The following is an 18,730-nucleotide window of genomic DNA, read 5'->3' as shown; positions in this document are numbered from 1 at the left end:
CTTCTCCACAATGAGAACTTGGGCTGCTCCTTTCTGTTTTCTCTGATTACATGAAAAACCCTGGGCTGGACTCTGCTCCGAGTGACACTGACTAACCTGGGGCATCTCTGCAATGCCAGGAGATCAGAATCCGGCTCGTTCTAGCGCCAGGAGTGAGGAAGGCCCAGTTGGCGTGTCCTTTATCACGCTGCAGCACAGTTCAGAGCTGCAGAGTCACAGCCTTCTCCATAGCAAGATGAGATCTTTGCGGATGTCTGCGGGCCTGCAGTCTCCCTGATTGCTGATCACAGCATGCGGTCTGGGCCCACCCTCGTGTCCTTTCCATATCCCGGTGTTTGTTGCAGCCCTGCTTGTTGGGGATTGGTGCCTGGTTAGTAATTGCTACAGTAAATCAGGGTCTGACCTTGGAAACATGTCACTGTTAGCAAGGATTCTGGTTGCATCCAGTCCTCTCTTTGTGTCTGTGTCAATTTGCAGGTCGTTACAGCAACAGATGCCCCACGCTGATGAGCTCAGGAAGGGGGAAGTGCCCCTCTTCCCCTTCACCTGATGACTGATCCTGATCATCATCATCTTCACTTGGAAGTCAGGGGAAGGACCATCCTGCTGAGTGTGGCACAAACACCTGCATAGGAAGACGGTAGCCTTCCGCCATTTCCCACCCCGGGAGAGAGACTCACCAAAAAGGGGCCAAAGACTCGGCAGCCACATTGCAAATGAGAGGAGAGGAGAGAAAAAAAGAACCAAATCCAATCCCAGCAGGCAAAGGGGGGGGGGGTGAAAATCCCTTTCCCAGCCCCAGCCCCGGCACTCCCCCTCCCACCGCACTATAATAAAGTCCCGATTAACGCGAAGAAGGAAACGTCAGCGCACCCAAACAGCTGCTGAAGGGCTCGCCCCCTCTCTTCTTCCCGACTAACCTGACAGTAAGTGACAGGCCAGGGAACAAAGGAGCCATTCAGCTCAGCTCTGCAATCCCCTCCCCCACCCCATCCGACAAAGGATTTTTTTTAATGTGTAAAAAAAGCCAAGAAACAAAGACAGCGCTGAACGGATGGGGGAGGACCCCCTCCCCCCCTCTGCCCTGCAGCACCCAGGGCTGTCTCAGACTCGGAGGCTTCCTGGATCCCAGGCCGTGTCATGCCCCAAAAAGTCATTTATCAACTTCTGAGAAGAAACAAGCTCTTGCTAAGGGGCATGTGGGGCTGCTGGGCGCTGAGGTGGGGCCAGCTGCCCTGCTTTGATAAAGCAGAACCTGGAGCTCAACTCATCACCAGCTTGGCCCAGGGCATCTGGGCCTGAGAGTATGAAACCTCCTCCCACCTGCTAGACAAAGGCCAAGAGAGGGTTAATGATCTCTCCTGTCCTGGGGCTGGGCTGGGGGGGTGAGGCGCAAGGCACCTAAAGATCCCTGCCCTGCTGTAAACGGGCACTAACAGTGTCCCCGGGGGCCCTGGGCATTGGCCTGCGGGGACTGGGCTTTGCAGAGCCGGCCCTGGGCAAATCTGCCTTGAATCATAGAATCTCAGGGTTGGAAGGGACCTCAGGAGGTATCTAGTCCAACCCCCTGCTCAAAGCAGCCAGCTGCTCCTGTGAGGGGAGGATCTCTGCACGGGGGGGGGACAGTCTCTGTCCCATGCCTGCATGGGAGGGGGGTGGGCACAGGCCAAGCCTTGCTGCTTGAGACCCCGAGAATGGTAGGAAGCGCTAGGAGATGCCCGGCTGGCTCCAGGCGACGGAGCTGGATGGAACCGGGCAGGTCGCTGTGTCTCTCGGGTAAGTATTTGATCAGAGGGGATGAGTGCAGAGAACAGCTCAGGCTGGGAGAGGAGGGGGGTCTGCGGTGTTGGGTTGATGGACAAGCTGGAGAGGGGAAGCCGATCAGCCTAGGATGCTCATCTCCCTTTGCCAGCTGTTAGGCAGGTTTTCCTCCGGGACCCTGGCCACAGGCAGACTTCTCAGCAGCACCTGACCTCTCTCCTCTCAGCCACAGTGTCTGCTCGAAAGGGCTTTGCGGCCTCTAGCCCCTCTCACATGTCCTGCCCATGGACAAGAGCCAGTGCCAGCCTCACGCGGGGTATCAGGCACAGACAGTGCCGTGGCACTGGGCAGGAAAAAGACTCCTAGCGGCAAACACAGCCCTGGTGGAAGCGGGTGAAGTTGCTGGGAGTTGCACTTGGCTCCTCTGGGCTGACTTTCGCCTGCAGGGCGCGGCCTTTGCAAACGTACGGGCTGCCTGGCATCGTGTGGTGACTCTGTGGGGCGGTTGGCATGGAGCTCGGTTAGGAGGTTGTGACCTAGCAGGCCGAGTCGAGGCTCTGCAGTCAAACAGAAGGGGCCATGGGTTGTAGCCTGAGGTGGGGATATCCCTGTGAGGAGCCCTGATGGCACAAGGGGGCTAATCCCCAGCTGCTTTCTTTCCTTCCCTCAGGCCACTTTCCCAATCCGAGTATTGAAGCTCCTGGGCATGGAGATTCTTATTGTCGCCAATGCAGCTGGGGCCCTGGCAGAGAGTTTCAGCACTGGAGAGCTCATGATTATCCTAGACCACATCAACTTGCCGGACTTCTCTGGACAGAACCCGCTGCTGGGGCCCAGCGATGAGAGGTAATGCCAGTGGCTCTGCCAGTCCCAGCCTCCTCTCCCTGGCTGGCGATCATGCCCCAGCTCACGCCTCATCAAAGGCATGTTACTTGGCATGGCATGGTGGTTACCTATAGAACGCTCACTGCTCTCATCCAGCGGTCTGCTCTGCCTGCCAATTGGCACGCACGAGCAATTCAGAGACCAAACCATTCAAGGAGCTGAGGTGGGATGTGTGGAATTCAGATCCTTCCTGTCCAAGGACACCACCCAGAGTCCATCCCAGTCGGGCAGCAAAATCCAGGCCAGGTTCTTCTCCATAGGTCTGTCCTGGTGACTATTCCTGATGGATAGAGCACTGGATTGGGACTCAGGAGACCTGGGTTTTATTCCTGGCTCCGCCACAGGCCTGCTGGATGACCTTGGGCAAGTCACTTCCTCTCTCTGTACCTCGGTTTCCCCATCTGTAAAATGGGGTGATGATACTGACCTCCTTTGTAGAGCGCCAGGGATCTATGGATGCGATGCTATAAAGAGCGTAGTGTCCGTAGTATAGTCCAACAGGTATAGGGCTTTCTGACTCTCATTAGTTTCTGTTCCTTGGCTCAGCTGCAAATCCCACTGAGTCCATCAGGAAAGCAAAAGCAAACTGTTCTCGTTTCGCCTCCCTGCCTTCCTCAGGTTCGGGCCCCATTTCCCAGCCTTCTCTAGTCCCTGTGGCAAGGAGTCCCGAGCCCTGGCTCAGGAGATCTCAGAGAGCCTCGGCTACTCATCGTTTGTCAGGGAAGGTGTGTACTGCCTGGTGGGGGGGCCCCAACTTCGAATCTGTTGCCGAGGCCAGGGTGCAGCACATGCTGGGGGCAGATGCTGTTGGTAAGGAACCCCCGTGGGGCCTGAAGTGAGCCAAATTCTGGTTCCCTCTGTAACGCTGAGGTGCCAGCCCCTGCCACTTTCCTATCGGGCAGTGCTAGGTAGTGTCTGCTTGTCAATGGTGCAAGGCGAGGGAATGCGCAGTGGGGCCCTTGCACTGCTGTGACACCTCTGCGCTCAGCCTGGTCCTTTGAGCAGTGGCAGCAGCTCCCACTAAAATCCAGCTGTGTCCGGCCCAAGGACAGACCAGATTCCCTCCAGCTCCTGTGCAGCTCTCGTGACAGGGCTCTGTGTGCACAGAGAGAATGGCCGGAGCAAACAAATCCGACCGTCGGCCACAAAATCCCAGCAGGGCTCACCCGGTGGAGTTGTGAGCCCCTAAACCCAGGCCCTGCCTGCTCCCGATGGACATTATTAAACACCCCACCACACTGTTTGTAGGAGCCAGGGTTTGCCCAGGTGTCCTCAGGCACAGTTCCCTTTGCCCCCAATTCATAGAATATCAGGGCTGGAAGGAACCTTTCGAGATCATCTGTTCCAACCCCCTGCTCAAAGCAGGGTCAATCCCCAGACAAATTTTTACCCCAGTTCCCTAAATGGCCCCCCACAAGGATTGAATTCACCACCCTGGGTTTAGCAGGCCAATGTTTAAACTACTGTGCTATGCCTCAGGCAGAGTGCTTGGTGTGCTGGCTGCATTCGCCTGCTGGACAGACTGACTCTGCTGGTGAAAGGACCAGATGCTCCAGGAGAGCCCCACAAAACTCAGTTCCTATCACAACACAGAAACACAGATTGCCTTGGTAATCAGGAATGAGCACTGCTCCCAAGATGCTCCTTGCAAAGTATTGGGGTCTTCAAGTCTTTGGCCTGCAGTACAGAGCCCATATTTATATTTGAGAAAGGTTTTGTTAGGCCTATGAACAAAGTAGCACCAGCTTAATGACAGGTGTGACTTTAAACTGATTTAGTTAAACTGGTGCCATTTGTGTGTAGATGCTCTTAAATCGTTTTAAAACTTGTAAATTTGGGGCTTGCCTACACGCAACCTGACCTGACACCGAATGAAGTAAATGGGTTACAAGTCACACTGTTAATAATTTCAGTGGAAGGCTGTGTGTGGACACACTCATTTTGGAGTAAGAGCACCAGTCCTATTTCAATATTGGTAAAATGTAGATTTGAACTGAAATAACTCAGGTGTGAATTACAACCCATGTTGTTATTTCAGTGTCATTTATCACATAGACAAGCCTTTACAGGGCAAGCTAATCCATTATAACCTGTTTTAATCTGATGTAAAGGTGTCCACACCAGGATATGTACTGGTTTAACTAAACGGATGCAAGTTTGTATGTAGAAAGCTCCCAGGTAATGAAGTATTGGGTGAAGTTCCCTGGCCTGTCTTATGTAAGAGGGCAGACTAGATAATCATAATCCTTTCTGGCCTTCAAAATCTATGAATCCTCCAGTCGTACACAAACCAGATACTCAGGAAAGGTTTGGGATTCTAATGATGCCCTAACATTTAATTACTCATAAATCCAACTGTGTAGAAATGAATGGCTTTGTAACTAAAGTTATTCACACCATCCAATAAATATGGTAACACGTGGTGTGAAGTATCAGGAGGGAGCCGTGTTAGTCTGTATCAACAAAAACAACAAGGAGTCCGGTGGCATTTTAAAGACTAACAGATTTATTTGGGCATAAGGTTTCGTGGGTAAAAAATGATGCATCTGAAGAAGTATTTTTACCCACAAAAGCTTATGCCCAAATAAATCTGCTAGTCTTTAAGGTGCCACTGGACTCCTTGTTGTTTTGTGGTAACACAGACACACTGTCTATGGATTTGGACACAGCCTGTGTCCGATGCCCACAAATCACACATGGCCCGTGGTTTTCTAAGGCACATTTCCATTAACCTTTCCCGGGAGGGGGCACAGCCTCTGAAGACACTGCACCCAGCCCAGGCTGCAGGGGGCTGGGCAGAAGGTTCCCTGCCATTGCTGCTTCATTGGGTCTTTTCCTAACTTTGGTGCTTGACTCTGCAAGCTCGAGGTTCCTGTAGGGTGACCCGGCGGTAAATGTGACAAATCGGGACAGGGGGTGGGGTAATAGGCGCCTATATAAGAAAAAGACCCAAACATTGGGACTGTCCCTATAAAATCGGGACCGCTGGTCACCCTAGGTTCCTGTAACCAGTCCTAGGCCATGTCCACACCAGGACAGAGACCCCAGCGAGCTCGACGGGCGTAACACGGGGCTTCGTGCGGGCTCAGCCATAGCGCCCCCTGCGGGGCACACGCTGCAACAGTGACCGGGTGGGCGAGACGGGGGCGCTCTGCCGACTGGGGATCGCCAGGGGGCGCTGCAGAGCCGTGGCCCCGCCCCACGTCCGCCCGGCCAGGCCGGCGCGCCGAGCACAGCGCCGGGGGGCGGGACTAGGGAGCCACGCCCCCTCCCCAGCCGGGTACCGTACGCCGCCTCCGTCCCGTCCCCATGGAGACCCGCCGCTCCGCGCCGCCCCGGCTGCTACGAGGCGCAGAAGCCCCGGAGAGGAGCCAGCCGGGAGCGGGCGCCCGGGGCGAGAACAGGCACGGAGGGGGCGGGGCTGGGAGACGCGGGGTGGTCTCTGGCTCCCGGGGGGTGCTGGGGGGACCCCAGGATGGGCTCTGGTTCCCCCCGGGGGGGCATTGGAGGACCCCTGATTGGTCCCTGAGATGGGCTCTGGCTCCTGGGGGGACCCCAGGATGGTCTCTGGCTCCCGGGGCAGGGGGGCGTTGGGGGACCTCACGTTGGTCCCCTATATGGGCTCTGGCTCCTGGGAGGTTGCTGGGGGGACCCCAGGATGGTCTCTGGTTCCCCCCAGGTGGTGTTGGGGGGGACCCCTGATTGGTCCTTGAGATGGGCTCTGGCTCCCGGAGTGGGGCTGGGGGACCCCAGTATAGTCTCTGGCTCCCGGGGTGGAGGGTGCTGGGGGGACCCCAGGTTGGTCTCTGGCTCCTCCAGGGGGGCGCTGGGGGACCCCACATTGGTCCCCTAGATGGGCTCTGGCTCCTGGGAGGGTGCTGGGGGGACCCCAGGATGGTCTCTGGCTCCCGGGGCAGGGGGTGCTGGGGGGACCCCTGATTGGTCCCCTAGATGGGCTCTGGCTCCTGGGGGGACCCCAGGATGGGCTCTGGCTCCCGGGGTGGAGGGTGCTGGGGGGACCCCAGGTTGGTCTCTGGCTCCCCCAGGGAGGCGTTGGGGGACCTCACGTTGGTCCCCTAGATGGGCTCTGGCTCCTGGGGGGTTGCTGGGGGGACCCCAGGATGGTCTCTGGTTCCCCCCAGGGGGTGTTGGGGGGACCCCTGATTGGTCCTTGAGATGGGCTCTGGCTCCTGGGAGGGTGCTGGGGGGACCCCAGGATGGTCTCTGGCTCCCGGGGCAGGGGGTGCTGGGGGGACCCCTGATTGGTCCCTGAGATGGGCTCTGGCTCCTGGGGGGACCCCAGGATGGTGTCTAGTTCACTTGTCTGCATGGCTATATGGCACGTCACTGCCCACCCACCAGTGTCCCCTCTTGCCGTCCCAACAGTGCCTCCTGCTGGGATGGCTTGAGCCAGGAGGAGCTGAGAGTTGCCCCAAAGCCAGTATAGCTTCACCATTCTCTGCAGTGACTCCTGCTGGGAAAGCCTGAGAATAAATGTGCCGGGACTGGAGACCTGTGAGCCGCTTACATTCAGTGCTCCTATACCATTGCTTGACGTTACCTCCCCTGGGTCTGCAGGAATTATAAAGTCACCTTTGGGTTAGCCACCTGGCTAGCGTCTCCTGCTTTTCTTCCAGAGCCGCCCCCAGAGATGGCTGCAAAGGTCCTGAACACCCTGGCACAAAACGTAACTAATAAATACGGGACAATAGTAAGTTACCCTAATGGCACTTTAACTGGACTCCTCTGGGGGCTGGAGCCAGGACACCATGGTGATGGGGGCTTTAGAAGTGCATAAATAGACCCTGTACAGTGCCTCTCCCCATGCCTCTTGTGGTGAAGGAAGGGTTGGGGGCTGGGAGGTGGATGGCTGCCATTTGAATGTAAGCACATGTTCGACTGGCCCTATCAACTATGCTAGCAAACTAGCACTGATAGAAGGCCTGAACGGAGTGTTGCCCAAATGGTGCTCAGCCCTCTGCCACAGTGGAGAGGTTCCTTCCCAGACTCCCTTCAGGAATAGGATGGGGAAGTTCGAATTGTAGTGAAGACCACCCATAAACCTCCCATGACACTGTAAGCGTCTTGTTTGTGCCTTCTGCTGAGTTTAGGATTACAGCAAGTGGCAGAGGGTAGAAGCAAAAAAGAAGAAACCAGCTTTGCCACCTATCGCATCACCAAGTGAGGACAAGAAAAGCGAAGGGCGCTCCGCTGGCTGCCAGAAAGACAAGCGGTCAGGTTGGCAGAGATTCTATTTCTGTACCATATGGCATGTCACTGCCCACCAGTGTCCCCTCTTGCAGTCCCAACAGTGCTTCCTGCTGGGAGGGCTTCAGCCCAGAGGAGCTGAGAATTTCCCCAAAGCTAGTATAGCTTCGCCATTCTCTGCAGTGACTCCTGCTAGGAAAGCCTGAGAATAAATGTGCCGGGACTGGAGACCTGTGACCCGCTTACATTCAGTGCTCCTATACCATTGCGTGACGTTACCTCCCCTAGGTCTGCAGGAATTAGAAACTCCCTGTGGCTGGCATTCCTAAATGTCATAGAATATCAGGGTTGGAAGGATCTCAGGAGGTCATCTAGTCCAACCCCCTGCTCAAAGCAGGACCAATCCCCAATTAATCATCCCAGCCAGGGCTTTGTCAAGCCGGGCCTTAAAAACCTCTAAGGAAGGAGATTCCACCACCTCCCTAGGTAACCCATTCCAGTGCTTCACCACCCTCCTAGTGAAAAAGTTCTTCCTAATATCCAACCTAAACCTCCCCCACTGCAACTTGAGCCCATTACTCCTTGTTCTGTCATCTGCTACCACTGAGAACAGCCTAGTTCCATCCTCTTTGGAACCCCCTTTCAGGTAGTTGAAAGCAGCTATCAAATCCCCCCTCATTCTTCTCTTCTGCAGACTAAACAATCCCAGTTCCCTGAGCCTCTCCTCATAAGTCATGTGCTCCAGCCCCCTAATCATTTTTGTTGCCCTCCACTGGACTCTTTCCAATTTTTCCACAACCTTCTTGTAGTGTGGGGCCCAAAACTGGACACACTATTCCAGATGAGGCCTCACCAGTGGTGCTGAATAGAGGGGAATGATCATGTCCCTTGATCTGCTGGCAATACTCCTACTTATACAGCATATCCCTCAACTACACACGGCAAGTGTATTCAATTCTTGTCATGTGTTAAAACTGGACAGTTTAATAAGTGCAGAGCATTTTCTGTTTTACCAGTTCTATTCAGTCCCAGTTCATCCTTGCCTTCAAAGACAGCATCCTCTCTGAATCCCAGATTTGCTCAGCAGAAAACCTCAGCAAAGGAGACTGATGTAACTAAAAGCTTGGAGAACATCAAAATTATTAAGGTGTGTGAAGCAAATGTCCAGTGCTGTGATTTATTTATAGGGAGGCTGGTGCAGACCATTCAGTTTATTCAGGGTTGTCCCAAGAGCGGGAAAAAACTAGTGGCCTGATTATCTCATTTACACTCATGCAAAGTGGATGTCAAAGGACTGCTATTCTGATCTGGACACATGCACCAATTTGACACTCCCGTTGTGCTCATGCAGATGACTCCACAAGGTGCTGAGAAATGGAGAATCAGGCCCAAGGTGCTGGGAGGAGCTAGAGGAAGAATGTAGTGATAGAGCAGCCGGCCAGTGAAGAAGGTGGGTGCAGGGATGTGTTGGGGGAGTTGGTGTGATGTGATTTAGCAAAAAGATTGAGTTTTATTGGGTGGTTTTGTGGTGCCAAAGTAAATCAAGGGTGATATCATTATTAATTAACAGGAATGTCTCTGGGATGGCAGGTGGAACACATTTGTAAATCTTTCATTCATAAATTCTTTCAGAAACTGACTAAATCGAAGAGAAAGTCCCTAAATGAGCTGAAGCATCACAGCACCACCCTTGTAGAGACCAACAGGAGACTGGCCCAGGACATTCAGCAGACAGATGCCAGTACTGCCAAGCATGCCAGAGACCTGCTGCAGCAGTATGAGATGTTTGGGGTGAGGCTTAGGTGTGGCCAGTGAAGTCAGATGAGCAGAATCCCAACATAATCCCAGCTCCTTCTAATCCCACTCGAGCAGTTTCAAGCTCTTGTGTGGTGATTACACAGCCCGTCGCTAGTGGTAAGGGGGAACAGTCCTGTGCCCTGAAGCTCCTCTGCAGCATTCTGTTTTACACAGTTTATATACTACTGGGCTCTGCCCCCCAGCAGCCAAAGATGCTCCAGCTACCTGCATCATGCTGCCTCCTCTTAAGCATCCCTTCTAATGCAGATACAGCCATGGAGTGTGTGCAGCAGCTGCTTTGCCAATCCCAAAGGCAATGCTGCTGCCAGATTTTCTGATGAGGAAGCAACAGTGTAGTAAGTGACAACTTTCACCCTCTCCTAGTACCTTGAACATGTCCCCTCCATGAAGTGCTTGACCTTGACTGGCTCATGAGGTGGAAGCACAAAGTCACTCCCAAGAGCAGCTCTCCTGTGCTTGCAGCTGTGCTGCCTTGGCACCATGCAGTTCACTCCATCATGCTATTAGTGGGATCAATAAATACCATGGTGAGAGATGCATTAGGAAGCCTGCAGCTAGACACTTCATAGTCTGTCAGTAGCATACAGCAATCAGTGACTAGATTTCTCTCTCTATAGACAGTCATCTCGACCCTTCGGGACTCCAATCAGAACCAAGTTGGCATAGCAAGAGCAGAACTCCAAGAAACAGAAAAAATGGTGGAAAAGAACCTGAGGAGTAAGAATGGATAGTTTACATTAAGCTAATATCAATATAGTACATGCAACCCTATTGTCCAGTACTCCTCATTTCATTGATTATAAATGCCAGCTTGGTGTTGTGAACGTCAAATGGTTAGGTTTCCTAAAGATAATCAATTCGTTTTGGTATATGGGGACTGTCACAGTTTCAGGGCAACTGCATCTGTATTCCCCCTCCGTGGTCCACTCGAGGAGTTCCCAGCCAGGTCTCAGGACTCCAGCTGCTACCTGTCTCTGGGTAGGGACCTTTGTCCCACTCCCTTCTAACTGGGGTTTTAAAGCTGCGCAGCTCCTTGCCTTACTCGGTGATATCCCCAGCAGGCTAGTGTGCCTGATGGCCAGCACCTGTGTGTTGCTTGCTCTCCGTGGGCTATGAACAGTATATTGCCAGCAGTTACAAGTTACTACACAGCTCCTCATAAGCAAGCACATTGATTCTTAAAGTAAAAGCATTTATAGAGTAAACATCATTCAATCAATCACTAGAGTTGAACTCACCTAAAACATTCCAGGAGTAGTCTTATGGTGCCCTTGTAGGCCAAAGTCTTTCCCTGAGTCAGTTTAAACAGTCTTTTCATGCCAAAAGCCCTTTCTTTGTCTGTTGGTCTCTGGAAAATCCAGTTTGAACCAGTATGGACAAGCCTCCCCAGTTGGTACCTCTCTGTAGGTGTTAACAACCTGAGTGATTCACCTTAATCATTCTCCCCCGCCCCCTTAATTTCTGGTGGAGCTAAAAGTAACCTTTCCCTACTGGAGTTGCACACAATTCCTGGCCACAGTGATACACAAACTAATCATACACTTAATACAACATGGGGTAGTGCATGCAGTTGCAATATCTGTCACAGGACATTCCCTCTTAGTCAGCTCCTGTAAAAAATGTTTGGAAGGGATATAAACCTTACAACGTCAGAACCAACCACTAACTGATGGGGTTAGAAAGAGACTTCCCCTATGGGCAAGTTATTCCATATTCTTGCACCTTCTTTGAAAACATCTGGTACTGGCCACTGTCAGAGTTGGGATAGTGGATTAGATGGGCCACTGGTCTGATTCACTCTGGCAGTTCCTGTGTTTCTAGTCATGGCTACTAGGCTAACATAATATTTAACCATAAGAGAAGGTTCTATTTCAGAAGAACAAAAGTTTCCTTGGCTCCACTGAACAGGAGACTTGGTAGAGAGGGGGTTTAGGAGTCTCTGTGGCTTAACTTTCTATCTTGGCCTTTTAATCAGAACTAGAACATGAGGTGGATCACATGAACACCAAGGTGCAAATGCTCCAGGAAGAGCTCAATGTTTTACGAACATACATGGACAAGGAGTACCCGGTGAAAGCCGTCCAGATAGCCTTTATGCGTCGCAGCATCCAAAACCTGAAGGAAGAACAGCAGGTAAAGAGACCTCTCCTAACCTATGTTATCCCTGTGTGTAAAGAGAAGGGATGGGACCAAGGCAATCAGATGTTCACTTGCTTAATAATCCTGTTGTTTCCCTGCCTCCCATCCCTGTAATTCTCAGGACGAAATGGAAGATATAGAAGATCTGGCCAAAACAGTAATGCAGCAACTGGAAAAGAAGGTGCAAGATGAGAAGGAGCAGATATTACAGGCTGTTGCAAAGGTTAGTGGATTGCATGTGTCTTTGCATGCTTGAAAGTCAGTGAGAAAGATAATGGACTACCCTGCCAAGTAGACTGCTACTGGGAGCTGCCATATAGGGCTAGGGGGTTCCAGATTTGGCCCACCAGTGACACCGTGGTACAGAGGACATGCAAGGGTGTAACAGTGAACTTCTTCCTCCAGCTTAGTTGATACCTGGAGCTTTTCTTTAGAGTAGCAGGGAGCTGTAGGTACAGAGCTGGATTTCGCAATTGCAATTGCAGGCTTGCATGTTGCAATATTTTCAGAATCATGCATGGGTATTTGCACACACAATTAGAGGGAATGAATTACATTGAACTGATGTTATTTAGATAGATGTTTAACTAGTCACTTGTGTGCACAGTTACCGAGATTGCGCACACATTTGCAGTAGTTGCATAAGCATATTAAGCACACAAATACACACAGTACTGAAAATATGAGACTTTATTGTCCCTTCAGAAGATATAGGAAACTTCTGTTGCACAATTGCTGTTTATGTGGTAGTACTTAAGACTTCTGTGCAAACAGAAAGGAACCTCACCACAGCCTGGTGAGGTGGAAAAATATCAGTATTCCCATTTCACAGATGAATCTGTAAGCAAGGGTGGTGTGCCTTGCCCAAGGCCATATAGCTAGTCTGTGCGTGCACCTGGAATTAGACTCCTAGTCCTATATTCAGCACAGTGTGATCTCATTGGGTATTGAGGAGATGATGGCCCCAGAATTTGTCCCAGCATGCATTTCTTAAAGGAGGAGTTCACCAGTTATTATAGACATGGCAAATACGACTGGATCATCCCTAGGGTCTGCAAGTGGCAGGGTTTCATACCTGTCATTGTGGGTTGCATTGTAGAAATAAACTATACCCAGTCAGCTCTAAAGTACAGGTTTTTGAACAACCAAAACCCTGAGAGACCGCATCCCTTTTTCCTCCCACTGAAGCTGTGAAGCCGTTCTTCTGAGCCTGTTAGCTCAAAGAGAGCCATGGACAGCAATCGTGTTTGTGATTGCTGCAGCCCTCTTCAGCTACTTTCTGCTTCTCTTCTGGCCCAGACGCGTATTGGGATTTACTGTCTGGTCTTCAGCTGGTGTATTTGTTCTATCTGTGCAGGACAAGGCGTTTCTCTATCAGGAGGGGCTGAAGCAGATGGCTGTCAACAATCGGATACTCAGGAATGAAATCCAAATGCAAAAGAAGGTGAGCAGGTTTGGGAGGAAATAGCCTGGAGCAGCAGGGGGGTTGGCCTAGTGAGTATTAACCCCTTTGTTGCTGGGCCTCCAGTACAGTGGCTGTGCCATTCAGTTTCCAGTGGAACCAGTGGACTCTTAGGGCCCACCTAGGATGTTGAGGGGCACAGCAGGGATTTCCCTGGCACACTGCAGAGTGTATGGTGGGGAATGCTCCGGCCCTGGCTTTGTGAGAATGGACTGATGCCCTGGCAAGTCTTCTCTAGCTTCTCTGGTACCTTTGTGCTCTCCTCATCTAGGTGTTTTTAAAGAGCAGTCTCACAGGTTTAATTCTTTCAGGTCATTCACACGCTGTTGGAAGAAATCACAGAGCTCCGAAAGAGCATTGTGACACTTCGCTGGAGCGTGAGAGACCCGAGAGAGGTGATCTTCGCCGACGTCCTGCTCCGCAGGCCCAAGTAGGTCCCTGCGTTTATCTCCTAAGCAGTAGAGTTTATTGAACAACACGCCACAGGCCCTTCTGACACCAGCTTCAACGTGAGTATTCATAGGTCGCCCTCTGCTTGGTGCACTGGGAGTTAATCTGTACTCAGAATGCCTTTGCAGCCTGTGTTAAGAAATGCAAGCCAGCTATTTGCACAGTCTTCAAAGGTAAACGATGCACCTCACCATAAAATGTAAACCTAATTATAATATTGGATCATAGAATCATAGAATATCAGGGTTGGAAGGGACCTCAGGAGGTATCTAGTCCAACCCTCTGCTCAAAGCAGGACCAATCCCAACTAAATCATCCCAGCCAGGGCTTTGTCAAGCCGGGCCTTAAAAGCCTCTAATGAAGGAGATTCCACCACCTCCCTAGGGAACCCATTCCAGTGCTTCACCACCCTCCTAGTGAAAAAGTTTTTCCTAATATCCAACCTAAACCTCCTCCACTGCAGCTTGAGATCCAACTGGGGAAGGGAAGTGCATGGCCTAATGGCCGGAGCACAGGAGTAGGACCTAGGAAGAGCTAGCCCTAGCACTGATACTGATTTGTTGTCAACCTTGGGTAAGTCACTTCCTGTTTCTGTGCCTCAGTTTCCCCGCTAGGCTAGACTTTACAAGCCTCCTGTGATGCCCAATAAGGAAGTACTCTGTTGTTCTCATTTTACAGTTGGGAAAACTAAGGCTCCGAGGGACCAACAGACCTTCCCAAAAGACTCATTGTATGTAGTGTATTCATAGCCATGTCGGTCCCAAAAGACTAGTTGTCAGAGAATGCACAGGTTATCTAAAGTCACTTTTCGAACAGCCACAGTAAATTCCCCCCCAAAATACTGGGTGAAAAAAGATAAGTCGGCCATTTTCCTATTATATTAAAGAGGTTTCAAAGGCAGATGAGAGCTGCAAAAAGCCAAATCTCATTTCTCCTCTTTGCTCCCTGCCCGGCCCCAGTTCACTGGTGGCTGATTGCTTTCAGCATTGAGTTTCTGTGCATCACTGTGCAGGGTGCCCTGCCAGCTTATTCACAGATATCCTGGCTTCTAACTTCCAGGAACAATGGAAAAGGTTGGCTAAGATTGTGGGCTCAAAACCTGCCCTGAAACTATTCCCACAAATACCTACTGGGGTGCAGTTGCTACAAAGAGCAATTGTGATAACACCTCAGATTGTGATTGACTGCACACCAAATACACACAGATCCACCATATTTAAAGGAAACGTAATGCCGTTTAAAATAGAAACGTGATTAACGAGTGCCAAGTGACATTACAAATGGCCATTGGTCTTGATTGGTTATTGACTTCAGTTAGGGTGTAAGCCAGGGTAACGTTTGGCCCAAAGAGGTTAAGGTCTTGAATGTCAGCCAATCTAAACTTGTAGGTGTGCAAAATGCATGTGAAATTGTTTGCTGTTTGCCGGTGCGTTTATTGCAGTTGTGTGTGCAAAGTGAGTGTGTGCACAAACTGTGAATCACACTGATTTTTTCACCTCTAGCTTCCCCATTTTTGCACATAAAGTAATTTTATAGGCAGATTAGTCCTGCAGTTTCCCCCCATTTTGCATACACAGATTATTCACATCAACTATATGCAAACCAGGTCCTCTGTGATTTCCAGAAACCCAGGCCATAAGTCTGTGACCGAGCCAATCATAGGGCCAGATTCCCTGACTCCAAGTCCCATGTTTTAAGCAGAAGACTGTCCTTCAGCCTGGTCTAACTGCAGAAGTTTGGAGGCCTGGTGTGAAGCAGAAGGAAAGCCTGCAACATGTCAGGAAGTTGGGGAGAGTTGAACGGCCTTGTGATATATTAGTGTAACTTAATTTCTTCCAGATAAAAGCAGGCTAAAATGGAGAATTAATTAATCCTGACAGATTGCAGAGCTGGGGTGACTGTGTGACTGGGAAAGGTTTAAAAATAGAAGAAAGGCCAAGTGGGAAAGTTTCTGCAGCATCAGAAGTCAGGCATTTGGTGATTACACAGCCCTGCCAGCCTGGGTGCCTTGCCAGAGCTCTCACCACGATTTCCTCCACAGACATTTCCCACTGACCTCCCTTACACTTTTCACATGACTTCGCAATGGGCTGGTTTTCTTAGATTAGCCCATTGGTTTCCCTGAGACGCTGAAGGAGCAAAGTTGTGTTCAGCCCACAAAAAGCTGGGAGAGATGGGGAAAGTGCAGTGCAGAGGCTGTCTCTCCCCCCGCTAGCAGCAGCAGAGCAGAAACTGATCATAGGCAGTGTTGGATTTTTAGTAACATGCCTATAGTATCACAGGACGCGAGATCTGGGAGGAGGCTGGAGGGGGTCCCTCCCTTTCCATACTCATTTTTGTTATGGAAAACCACGTTACTTCTTTCCTCTCACCCTCCATTCCCTGCCTCTGCTTTGCCGAAATACAGCTGAACAAGTCCACCTTTTGTGCACAATCAGTATTGCAGCCTAGTCAGCAAGGAAGGTGAGAGATGGCTGGGAGTCAGAAGACTTGGGAAGCTATTCGTGGCTCTGCCACGGACTCATTGTATGACATTTGGCAAGTCATGTGGGGCCTGATTTCTCAGTGTGGGAAGTCCACGGGCATTGTGGGTGTTCAGACCTTCTGGAAATCAGGCGATTTACCCCTCTGGGCTTCAGTTTCTCCATCTTTAAAAATGTACCTCCTCTGAGTGCCATGGGGTGTCATTCGTTGAGCTTTTCCCAGCTGTCTCAGAAGCCTGGATTGAAGGTGTCACAGAACAGAACCAGAATTAATGAGGATGTTGATACACAAACTAGTGGTCACATTTCATCTTACTGCATTTCTCCCACTGTGTGCTGGAGAGTGGATGTAACTAACAAGGCCCTGCTGCTGTGAAGCTTTTTCCCTCTGCGTTTGTCTGTTGGGCTTGAAGGAGAGTCGCAGCTAAATACATTGTTCTGTTTTCATAAACCCACTGCCGCCATCTGATTAGGGCTTGGTTATCCTGTGCATGCTGTCTAGGAAGTAGCTATGCAACAGGGCTCAGGCTTCGATTTACAATGTGTGATCCTCCCATCCAGGGCGGCTCTAGCAATTTCGCCGCCCCAAGCACGGCAGCACGCCGCGGGGGGCGCTCTGCCGGTCGCCGGTCCCACGGCTCCGGTGGACCTCCTGCAGACGTGCCTGCGGGAGGTCCACCAGAGCCGCCTGCCGCCCTCCCGGCGACAGGCAGAGCGCCCCCCCCGGCATGCCGCCCCAAGCACGCACTTGGCGCGCTGGGGTCTGGAGCCGGCCCTGCTCCCATCGGAAGAGGGGAGATGGCCAGTCTGGTTAATGCCAGAATGGGCTCTGCAGGGTGAGTCAGAGCTAACGTATAGCACTGCTGCTGTGGGCTGGGTCGCTGGGCTGGGCTCTGGCTCATGCACGAGAACCCAATATGGCTTTAAAGGGCTGCTGTCCTCTAGCAAGTCTGGGGTTCTGGTCCTACCCCTCCTCCCACCCTCTAATAGTGAAGGGTGTATGAGTGATGGACAAGGGATGTCCAGACCCTTGAGTTACCGTTTTGGCTGTACAGCATGTCTGAGAAGTGTCATGTGTTTCTGGCCCTGATTGCACCAGGATTTCTCTTCCCCACCACCTCACTCCCAAACACTCCCTCGATCTGAATTGAGGCAGAGTTCTTGTTTCCTTGGCTATGGTTTGACTTTCTCCTTATTGCTCTCTCCTCTCTCTGCTCAGATGCCTGCCAGATACAGAGATTGTTCTCAATATCCCCTTAGAGGAGAAGGGTTTCATTTAGTCCCAGAAGCTTTGGACCTGAAGTGGAAAGGTGGGTGGATGAGCCAGGCCTTGCCCACAGAGCTATGTCATCATAGAACCAGCTGGGCCAAGAACAGGATGGGGAGCTGTACAACAAATCGCCCCCTCTTCATGGACAAGTTCTCCAAACCATCCCAGTTCTCAGGAAGTTCTGCTCTGCGCCGCTTTTGTTTTGTCAGGACAAGTAAGTTCCATCACAGAACAATATGCAGGACTCATTGTGTCATCGTCATGCCAGATCCAAGCTGGGTAAAAGCCAGAAAACTGCCATCTCGCTAGAAGGTGCAAAATTCTATTAAAGCAGCCAGGTGTGATCCAAAACGGGCTCGTTGATGAGGTGTCACTATTGTCAACAGCCCTTCCCCAGTCTCACATTCTTACAGCGCTACCACGTGTCATTGGGGTCAGCCAACTACCGGTAAAACATCACAGTTCTGCTTGGTCAGATTAATTCTGGGTATAAGTCTCCTGAAGCCCAGGGGAGTTCTAGCAGAACCAATTTGGCATTTTTATCCTTCCCAGTGAAACTACTTTGTACAAGATATTTTATCGATATTTTGATTTCTGATGAGCTGAAGCCCAGACCCAGGATGAGATCTTTAATAATGGAACAACGAGGAGCTGTCACTAAGTGCCCTCCAGCAGCTGCCTGTCAGAACAATTGTATCTGCTATAGCAGATGTCAGTTCAGGGGGACAGAATGGTGACACAGGATCAGGATCTTCCACTTCCAGTGTTCTGTACAAATGCTTGCAGTTCCTAGCGGCAGGCGTGACAGTAGTCCATCCCATCCCAGTTGCGTCTTGCTTACGGTTGAATGGTTCTGACAGTATTCAGTCGGGGAAGTCTACCAGTTGATGGAGAACTGTGTAGCATGTTTAACCTGCAACTTTCAATCTACATTTTGAAATAAAAATTCAGTGGGTCTTTAATTTGTAACTGAAGTTTCATCCTGTCAGAATAAATCTCCGGACACCTTTTATTATTTGTCAAAAATACGAGCACTTTTCACTTCAGTAATATGTATCAAGCAGGGTTCTCAAAGTGCTTTACAGGCTACAGCCACTCATAAATATAACCTCACAGCCTTGATGACACAGAGCTCTAGGTACTGCGGACTCCTCAAGCCCCATCCCTGTAAGCTGTGAGCCTGCCTCACTTCCCATAATGAGATTTCACAGGCACCGCTAAAAGCTCACTTCTGGAGGTGTGGGGGTGAGGTTA

The 18,730-nt window shown here is 51.0% G+C and overlaps 1 protein-coding gene across 2 annotated transcripts; it reads left to right on the top strand.

Annotated features, from left to right (window-relative positions):
* Positions 1-2,486: 2,486 nt before the first annotated feature.
* Positions 2,487-18,442, top strand: C13H20orf96 (chromosome 13 C20orf96 homolog). 2 transcript variants are annotated; one of them, XM_044986486.1, is made up of 11 exons: positions 2,487-2,607; positions 7,284-7,357; positions 7,758-7,884; positions 8,871-9,001; positions 9,487-9,645; positions 10,290-10,389; positions 11,648-11,805; positions 11,933-12,034; positions 13,169-13,255; positions 13,585-13,703; positions 17,426-18,442. In XM_044986486.1, the coding sequence occupies exons 1-11, from the start codon at positions 2,601-2,603 to the stop codon at positions 17,484-17,486; spliced, it is 1,125 nt and encodes a 374-aa protein (XP_044842421.1). In that variant the 5' UTR covers positions 2,487-2,600; the 3' UTR covers positions 17,487-18,442. The 2 variants fall into 2 exon arrangements, with proteins under 2 accessions (XP_044842421.1, XP_044842422.1); XM_044986487.1 differs by lacking the exon at positions 2,487-2,607 and adding an exon at positions 5,904-6,050.
* The last annotated feature ends 288 nt before the right edge of the window (positions 18,443-18,730 follow it).

Source organism: Mauremys mutica, chromosome 13 (genome assembly GCF_020497125.1).
Source record: "Mauremys mutica isolate MM-2020 ecotype Southern chromosome 13, ASM2049712v1, whole genome shotgun sequence".
Taxonomy (NCBI): domain Eukaryota; kingdom Metazoa; phylum Chordata; order Testudines; family Geoemydidae; genus Mauremys; species Mauremys mutica.
The sequence above is the reverse complement of the archived record's forward strand: the minus strand, read 5'-3'. Positions and strand labels throughout refer to the sequence as shown.

What these genes read in the sequence shown, in the direction of transcription:
- C13H20orf96 (XM_044986486.1), top strand. An exon ending in GGTGGAAAAGAACCTGAGGA is followed by an intron (nt 10,390 to 11,647) that starts GTAAGAATGGAT and finishes CCTTTTAATCAG; the next exon opens with AACTAGAACATGAGGTGGAT. An exon ending in TATTACAGGCTGTTGCAAAG is followed by an intron (nt 12,035 to 13,168) that starts GTTAGTGGATTG and finishes CTATCTGTGCAG; the next exon opens with GACAAGGCGTTTCTCTATCA.